At 30.0% G+C, this 9,810-nt stretch overlaps 1 protein-coding gene and 1 long non-coding RNA gene across 2 annotated transcripts; one reads left to right on the top strand and one right to left on the bottom strand.

Moving 5' to 3' along the window:
• Nucleotides 1-1,060: 1,060 nt before the first annotated feature.
• On the bottom strand, nt 1,061-5,647 carry LOC121119704 (mitochondrial uncoupling protein 4). Its single transcript, XM_040714445.2, has 7 exons — nt 5,503-5,647; nt 5,191-5,426; nt 4,809-4,904; nt 4,082-4,140; nt 3,763-3,985; nt 1,908-2,090; nt 1,061-1,852 (listed from the first exon to the last, which is right to left on the bottom strand). Exons 2-7 carry the CDS (start codon nt 5,394-5,396, stop codon nt 1,597-1,599), a joined length of 1,023 nt encoding a protein of 340 aa, XP_040570379.1. The 5' UTR covers nt 5,397-5,426; nt 5,503-5,647; the 3' UTR covers nt 1,061-1,596.
• Nucleotides 5,545-7,701, top strand: LOC121119705 (uncharacterized). Its single transcript, XR_005864823.2, has 3 exons — nt 5,545-5,681; nt 6,664-7,046; nt 7,104-7,701. It is a non-coding gene; the product is annotated as an uncharacterized lncRNA (long non-coding RNA).
• The last annotated feature ends 2,109 nt before the right edge of the window (nt 7,702-9,810 follow it).

Here is a 9,810-nt window from a genome sequence, read left to right as displayed (position 1 = left end):
ATACAACTCCAGGATTTCAACTTAACTACCTATTCATTCTGAGCGAACAGAAAGGTCTTGGAAAAGGGAGATCCACAAAACTATTCAACCTTTATTGACAGTGGAGAATCTAGATTTGAGTGAAATGATCCCTCAAGTTGTAGAAATTCCTCTAGTTCAAGTATCTAATGTTAGTATTGTTGTTGAATATGACATATTCTCTGAGAAAGAAGAAACACTCGCCCTAAAAAAAAAACACGCTTCAGGAAGAGCTAAAATTGTTAACAGTGGAAACTTCAAATCTGGAGAAAGACATTAAACGTTTGTAGTCTAAAAAATGCAAAAAAGATTCGCACCGATATATTCTGAAACTAACTCAAACTCCAGCTCAATTCAAAAGAATCCTCAGACCACAAAAGAAATGTTATCATTATGATAGAGAAGATCTTACAAAAGTTTTAGTTTTGAAGGCGATGGAAAAAAAACAACAAAAAAAAAACCCGATGGTTGTAGCGACTAACCCAAGCCTTAACTCTCAAATATGGAGTTAAATATCCTGAACATGAAATTGAAGAGAAAGAAAAAAATTAGGATTTTAAAACAGCTCGGATAATAATCAAATTAATCGAAATACCGATAACAAACATAAAAGGCACTTAGATATACAGGTCTTTACAATATAGCGAAAAATATTGCTGACATAGACTGGTTGTACTATTATTTATTTGAAATAGTTCATAGGTATGATTTGGAGTTTATTTTCAACTCCTACTCCTACCAACTTGACCTCTGTATTAGATGGTGTCCTAGATATATTTTTATAGATCTGCACATTGTAAATTATTGAGTTGTTTTCATTATTTTAGAAGTAGGAAATCTTAGATATTGAATTAGATTCCTTGTAATATCATAGCTGCTCGAAACTAATTCAATGAAACGTTAGGATAAATTATTGTTTACTAAAAAAACAACAAATCAAAACCCTTAGCGATCAGAAAACTCAATTTTATATAGGCACATACATCCTTAATAGGGACTCACTATAAGTATAAGATATAACTAAAAATGAATGAAAATTTGGTTAAGGTTTTAATATGTATTTCGAATGCAAAGTGAATAGAAATATATAATTAAGATGCCATACTACTGCAGCGAAGTTGCCATCAAAATGAATAACAATTGTGGTTTAAATATTTAACATAATTGCTTTAGTATCAGTCCAAATTTATTGTATGAGTATAAACATAGAAAACTGTATGATTCATTTTATGAATTGGTAAGCACTGACTAGAAGAGATCTCTCTATATAAAAAAGTAATGATGTAAGTTGTATCAAAAGGGGCAAAATATTTTTTCAACTAGATGAGTAAACCTAAGTACAACTACAGAATTAGTATTCTATGACATATACATTGTTTTTAAATGTAATACTTTAGATTTGATCAATCACAAAATTTAAGATAGCCCATTTTTAAAGAAATAAAATGATTTGGACTAATTAGGAGAAATAATTGTGAATATCATCAACTACGTCTAAAAATAATGTCTACAATTGTTTGTTCCTTAATCGAATCACGACATAATATCCTGCTATATTTAACTACGTATGAAAGAATATCACCAAGATTTAGCTCCAAAATTATATCTGATTTGTTCAAATGAAAGCCAAAAGGTCAAGGACCAAGGAGCCATCCTTAACCAACAAGGTAAAAATCCTTTATAAAGAGCAAAAAATCCTTCATTTTGAATCGTTTGTCTAATGCAATCAATTGAATTTTTGTAGACGAGTCCTTTACCGTCAGGTGAGGTAGTTTGATTCATTATCCTCGCTTTTACAACATCTGCTGGTGTACCCATGGTTGCACCAACCAAACTAAAATATATTAAAACATACAGCAAATCAATTATTGAAACTCTTCCATTCTTACCCAGCACAAGCCGACGAGAGACAATGAGTGAAAGAGTTATCTTTAAGATTCGTATTTCTTAATATGGCAGACTTCACAGAGTCGTAAGTAGATAAATCACCAAGGTTGACAAGAGCTGCTCTTTGAACATTTGGCCAACATCCACGCCAGAGGCCCAAAACCCCTGCTTGAGCAATAATTTTTCTGAAAATAATAAATAGTAGAAGATTATAATTGATTTGAATAAATGTGAAATTGTATGGTAGCATTAAAATAATTAAAAATTATACTCATTGTTCTTATTAACTAGACCTTGATGGAGTCAACATGAATGGCATGGGTTGAATGAATAAATTATAAGTGCCATTTAATAAGAAATCTATGACTATGGAAATCTTCATTTTGTTATTACAATGATATCATACAAATGAAGTTATAAATAAGGAAAAAAAAATTGTTTGTAAATTCATATTTTGAAGCATGACTTTAGCCAATATTTCCATTATTATGATTAAATAAATATCCCAATTAAAAATACCACGGGAAGATATTGTTAAGTAAAAAATAAGCATAAGCATACAAGCTATGGTATATATAATAAACTTTCAAGTCTTTGAAATACCTATTCCATAAAATGGCCCTTATACAGTTCCTGCACAATGTTTCAGCTAATGAGAGTAAACTATAACTGAAAAGCATGTGCTAAAATCAGATCTTGATTCAAAATTTGGTTTATTTTTATGTTTAGAAATCGTATTTCTCCGATGGTTGTTTTATAAATGGTCTTGAAATCATTTTATATTGACACAAAGTACAAGTTAAGACTAAGCATGGAATGGAAGTTTTCTGTAAATGTATGGAAGTCATTTTAGAGACATGGTATAAACGTTTTATGTCAAGCAACGTTCATTTAGAATGTTGTATCAGAAGAAAAATGTGGGCATATATATACGATCGCAATCGAAAAATTGATAAATGGAACAAAATATCCAATTTCTACATTGTATTGGTATCCGAGACAATTAATAAGTTGGGCTCACTCAAGTTCTTACGCACTCCTTTAACAAGCATAATTCCCCCTTTTTTATTCTTATTATAGCACTTCACTTGATAATTTTGTTTGGAAAATTATAAAGTTACTACATAAGGATAAAAAAAATGAATTCTAAATAGTGCTTAAGCATTTCCTTAAGCATTCCCGTTGTATGAATCTTGATATTTGCTCGAATATTTTATATAATATTACCAGAAAAAAGGATGAAATTTAAAAAAAATCAATTTTTGTAGCAAGAGAATGCTTAAGCCATATAATACTAGGTTTCTAGTATTATATGGCTAAACACAGAGAATATTTATTCATTACCATAAAAATCGTTCTTTTTTTAAAAAATTGTAATCTTGTTAACATTACAGGACAGGGATCAAATTGATGAATCCGTACTTAATAACTAAAATATGTCTCTCGATTCAGCATTTTCGAATCAAATAAACCATTAAACAATAAGAGATTAAGTAAGATGCAAACGAAACAAACCAACTGAAATAAAACAAAACTAATGTTTTCTGGTATACGGGTGCATCTGATCATTTTTCAAATATCGGATCGGAGCATATTTTGATATCCGCCCATGTCTAATTAGAACATTATAAAAACATAACCATGCTAAACTTAAATAATATAAATTATGCGATTGTGAAGGGCGAGAACTATTTTTTTCTTTCAAAATAGCTTGTTTGAATCAATTTTATACTCACTTACATTGTTCAAGAACAAACTCTTTTCCATGGAATCCTATTTGCAACGGCTTAATAAATTTTTAAAGTGAAACTGAACATAAATAATATAGCTAATATATTAGAGAGATAAAATTCCTACTTGAAGGCATCTACCATTCCATGTACTCTAGGCTCATATCCTTGAAGTCTTCTTCTACCTTCCATCTGTATTTGTGTTTTGACAAGATCCGTCGGAGAAGCAACAAGTTGACCTAATCCCCCCGCAGTCATTCCAGCAATCACTTTTTTCCATAATGGAAAACCGTTTTTGTCTTTCTTTTGTAAATTGGACCGTACCTCCTCGTATGCTGACATACGAATACCTGTAAAGAAATAATGAGTACATCTAATAAATTTAATACAAAAAGTAATTGATATTATACAAGCGAATATCAACTTTATCAATTACAAAATATTACCGGTATATATAGCGTGTCTCAATAAAGCTGGACTTATTCCCCGCCATAACATAAGTACCCTAAAAATGATACGACAATATATTTTCAATCATATAAGTTTAAATTCTCAACATTACTTATCTATCAGATTGTAAAAGAATTTATTAAAAATAAATAAATAAGTAAGACAGTACTAGTCTATCCTTGTATATTAAAAAAAGTAAAGTTGTAATTAATAAAAATTGTATATTATTTTAAGTAAAAAATGAACAAAAATAAATATTTAACATTGAGTTTTCATCATAACTAGCATCATTTCAGAAAGACACAGAAAAATATGTATATATTTACATTACTCACGTAATAAAATAACTGTCTTAATGGTTACAAAGTAATGATGATATCATTTATTCTACATATATTTGAATCTTAGCGAAGATGTGGTGAGTTACCACAAAAACAATTGTGAAAAAAATCAAGAAATGTCCAAAATATTTTTATATCATATTATACATCCCAATATTTTATAAACATATCTCGGTCAATTATATTTGTATTCAAACTTCTGGAACAAGCTGAGATATACAAGAATCTTAATTATAGTTTAAAACCTTCATTTGATTTATGAAATCGAATTGGGTCCTTTAAAATCAACTTTACAATTATTTCAATACAAATGTAATACCGACTTAATTTTGAGAAAAACATTTCTACTTGTTTTTGTATTGAGACATGTTAATTGACATACCCTTCTTCCTTCACAACTCCAATAGCAGTAGCTAACATCCCCCGATATCGAAATTGTTTTTGAGAGCCTGTAGTAATTTCTCCTTGCAACTGGAGCCTAAAGACATAAAAGTAAAACAAAAATTAATTATATTATATGACGTTTGGATTGGACAAACATCATTTACTATAATAAAAAAAAACAAAAAAAAAACTCTTAGCGATATAATCAATATAATATTGCATTTACTCGGAATATAAGACTACTATTGTAATAGATTGTATTATAGGTTTGAGTATATTTAATTATTGCTCGATATAAGCCCACTACACAAAGATAAAACATCACGCATTATCAAATGACATCCAATTTGAATATTTGTTAAAATTAATTACTAATTGACCTCGTTTTCGTCAAATCTAAGGGATAAGTAACGAATTCCGCAATGGATGCAGCAGCGACGGACATGAGGTATTTTGTTGGGATGGAAAATGAGTCCGAAGCCATGACTCGGAGTTTCGAAATATCCTCCTCTGCATAGAGTTTCTTCTTTTTTGCTTTACTAGTTGTCTGTGTGTCACTCGTTGTAGTGTCTTCTGTGTGAACCATGATGTTAGAAAAAGCGTGGACTGGAATAACCTGAAAAAGTAAATAAATGTCTCCCTCAAATACAACACTTACTAGCAGTATACAGGCCAATCAAAGTCATACATACGTTAGTAAGAGGACAGTACCCACAAAAAACTATGCTGCTGCTAAAGAGAAATGTCAGTTATTACTTAGATAATGATGTTTTCAGTATTCAATGGATCATCATCGTTTTCCCATTTTCTTCTGTTCTTTATCTCTGCCTATCTTTCTTTCCTTCTCTCTTTCAATCACGTGTGAAATAACGTAAGTTTATAATATTTAGAGTAACGCAACCTCCAACTTCTTAACAAACATATTAAGATATAATTTATAAATAGGTAGGTATTAATCAATCCTAATTGAAAGGTGGGGTCAAGGCCGTTGTGACGGAAGCGTATGATACCCCCTATCCCCCTTGGAATATTAGAGTGAAAAAAAGTAGAATTTTTGAACGACTTTAAGAAACTAGATAAATGACTTTTCTACAAATTAAAATGTCAGCTTCTAAAAATAAGTCATTAAAGGGATCCAAAAATGTTATTGAAAAAATAAAAACACAACTCTCTAAAAAAAACGTTATTGAATTGAAAATGAACAAACTATTTCACCTAAAAACTATTATTTTTTTGGGGGTAATTAATAAGTCCCAATCTTATTTTCAAAGAAAGTCACCTCATATGAGTGCTTGAAAAAAAAAATCAATGTTAGTGGGAAAATTTGAAAATGATAATAATAAAAATCCTAACGGGGGCTTGGTTCAGATTCTCTCTTCTGGTGTTTCATCATTATTTTTTTATGTAAAAATCATATAAATTTAAAAAAAAAAATCGTATAAAATTGTCTATCTATTGGAAATCTAAATATGGTAAATTAATATATTGCTTATAAGTAATTTATAATCATGATAAATTAATTGATTAAATGATTCCATGCATACCTTATAATATGATCAATTCTTATATTAAACATAGTATCTCTTTTTAATATCAGAAAATATGTAGTAATGAAGAAGAGTTAAATTATGGAGGCATAGAATTTATTTTGTAAAATATTTACTAATAAAATTGTACCATTAATTGCATCTGAGGTTATTGATAAGAAATGTTACTATCAAACATCCTAATTAAATTATTTATGATTGAATAACAAAACAACTGATTAATTGCAGACAGTGTTAAAAAGGTTGCGTGATTTATAACGCTGAACCTATATTTGTTTACTTTTCACTTTAAATAAATTTCTCTAGACGACATAGATATGAAACGTCAAATTGTGGTCGACATGTCATCGCGGGAATAATGGTAACTGAGATCCCTAAGCTGTGGGATGAGCCGAAAGGCAATATATCTAATCAGAAAAGGATTTGAGGAGCGTGGGACAGTCCAAAGACTAATCAAAGTCAAAGCTAATGTCAAGTGAAATCCAATCAGGACCTCCTGTACAGGTCCATAGGATCGTTTATGAGGACCTGGGGATGAAGGGCCAGAGGAAAGTAGCACCTCATCGATGAGTCAACAAAAGCAAAACGGCTCGCGAGATCAATATTACTCCACATGCTCAAGGTTGGAACGCCAACAATTTTGTGTTCTGAGGAAAAACATTTTAGGATGGATTGGGTATCAAACATAAGTAATAAAAAGCTTATTATATTTAAGACTAAACATTCGGCTTCTGTAATGATCCTAGGTGTTGTAGCTTCCAATAGCAAAAAACGTCCTCGATTTTTATCCGCAACAAAGAAAAAATCAATACAGTCCATTACATCAATCTCTTAAGAGACACGTGTCAAGCCCTGGATTGAGGTGGTGTTTGGAGATGAGACATATATCTTCCATCTGAATTATTCTCCATGCCGCAGAGCCCAAAAAAAAAGCCAAGATTGGCTCTCCAAAAATATGACCTCATTTTGGTTCAAGGACATGTGGCCTCCCAGCTACCCCACCTGAACCCATTGTACTACAACATTTAGGGTAAGCTTGAGAGAGTTGCCTGCAACAAATCACAGAACTCAACATCACCCCTGGAGGCATTAAGGCGTGCCAAGACTTCAGAAGGAGGTTGGAGGTTGTCATTAAGCTGAAAATGGCCATCTTGAATAATCCAATTATTTTAAAGTCATGTAACAATTTTGGAAAAAATTAAATAAAATGGTTTCTTACATCATAAAATAGTTCCGGTGAAAAGTATATCATTAATAATAAGTGTTACCCTTTTTTTGGAACATGGAGTAGATAATTCGTACTAAAGCCAATGCATTATTCTAAAATACTGCTTTATATTATAATCAAGCCATCATTTGATTTATGACTAGACTATAAAATAACAGTGTTGTCCAAACAAAAAGAACCCGATAACACTAAATTGCAGTAGACTTTTCGATATCGATATATTGAGTTATTTATTTCATTTAGTCAATTTATGGATATGTCTAAAAATGTTTTACTATTTTGTAAAAATTTTGATGATATACAACATTAATTAAAAGGTTTGGAAAATACTTATATATATATAAAATATGTAAATATTTATATGCCTCATTTTACAATAATTGTAAAGTATTCGGAACCCGGGTTATATTATTATGAGTGGTAAATACATTCGTTACTCAATGTAGTTGCATGCCTAGTAGAAATCTTTTTAACTAAACTATAAAAACGGTATCTCTCTGAAGAATCACTATTTTTGTACTATGATAAATTAAAAGAAAATATTAGGAACTAGTTTCTTTTATTTGTGACTAAATACTACTTCCCCATCTTTTAAGCATTTTTTTAAAAGTATGTTATTAATTATACGTAATTATAAGTAATAAATACTTTGTAGCTAGCTTATTAGGAATATTTAGATTGCATACCTACTTCTCATATATTAATGGGATATTTTCTTATTGAAAAAACAAAAACTTGTTCAAACAGTCCTTTTGTGAGTAAAAGATAAATCTTTTGATGTAATATGATTTTGCCTTTGTTTTATAATTTATTTTGCTCCTTCGTAATAAATCATATCTCATAAATACTTTTATCAATTTAGTTGTAACCTGTACTAGTTACAACTAAAAACTAGAATGGACACTCTGTAGAGCATAAAACTTCCCTCTAAAGTCAAATTGAGTTTTGTATCTCAATTTGATTCAGAAATTATGGTCGTTAATGCATTTTTAACATTTTGTGCTACCTTGATCTTGACCTCTAAAAATTTAATTGCATCTTACTGGGACCTTACATAACACAATGCAACAGCATTTTTGCCCGCAGGCTGAAGCCCATATTTATTATTGTTCTTTAAGGCGTAGAACACGAATATGACTGTTAAAACTTCCGACGAAAAAAATTAGTTACATACGAGTCTACTCTATATAATTACATAATTTATATGTAAGCATCTATTAACTTGTTTTAATTCCGTTACATATAAATGATGTAATTATATAGATCCATAAGTAATTAAATTTTTCCGTCGGAATATTATTGTAGGATATATTCACGCAACCTACCCAGCTGATCATATTTAATTTTTTTCACAAATATTATAAACTTAATGGACCATAAATCAATCAAAATCTACCTTTTTTCAAGGAAATTTTTTTTAAATTGAAATATAAGCTCTATTCTATAAGTTCAGCTATGATATAAAACATTTGAAGAAAAAATAAAACAGATATTAGCATCTAAGTAAGGTGTCAGTCAATTTTTAACTTTTGCCGTTATCCTGATGACTAACAAATAAACACACAGACCTTGTTGACAGAGGTAAAAAATGAGATGAATCAAAATAATAATTAACAGTCCTATGTGGTGTGTCAGTCCTTATTTATTACAGAAGAATACAGTCCCATCCAGTTGAGTTTTGGTTTGTTCCAACTCAGTCCTGCATATAAGTCCTAATATTTATAGATTTCGGTTATTGATGATAATGTCACTCAACTTTATTTTTTCTACTTTTAATCAGTTCTAGTACTGACAGTTCGAAGGACCGACAGTGTTAACAACTGATTGGAACAGTCCTAAAACTGGACTAGACCAAATAAATATTGATTGACCTGGAGTGTGCACAGGGTTTGAGCCTTAGGAGATGTACCTCCACCCCCCCCAAGAAAAAAAAAAAAGGAATTTTTTCTTTCTTCTAGAAAAAATCATATTTGATTTTTTTTTTTTTCCCCAAAAACTTCTTCCCACTTCTTTAAATGCAAAATATGATGGGAAACTTTATTATAATATAATTTATAGCAGTGTAGTATGACGTTTTAAATAAACTTTTCATGCCTCATATATGAATATAAAGTGACATTACTATACTTTAATTTATACTTTGATTGATATAATTATTTTAATGATTGAAAGTTTTCAGATATATTTTGAATGAATTAATCGGAAAAAGATGCTTGCAATATGTT

Source organism: Lepeophtheirus salmonis, chromosome 6, assembly GCF_016086655.4.
Source record: "Lepeophtheirus salmonis chromosome 6, UVic_Lsal_1.4, whole genome shotgun sequence".
Lineage (NCBI taxonomy): Eukaryota > Metazoa > Arthropoda > Copepoda > Siphonostomatoida > Caligidae > Lepeophtheirus > Lepeophtheirus salmonis.
This window is presented reverse-complemented; position numbering and strand designations above follow the sequence as displayed.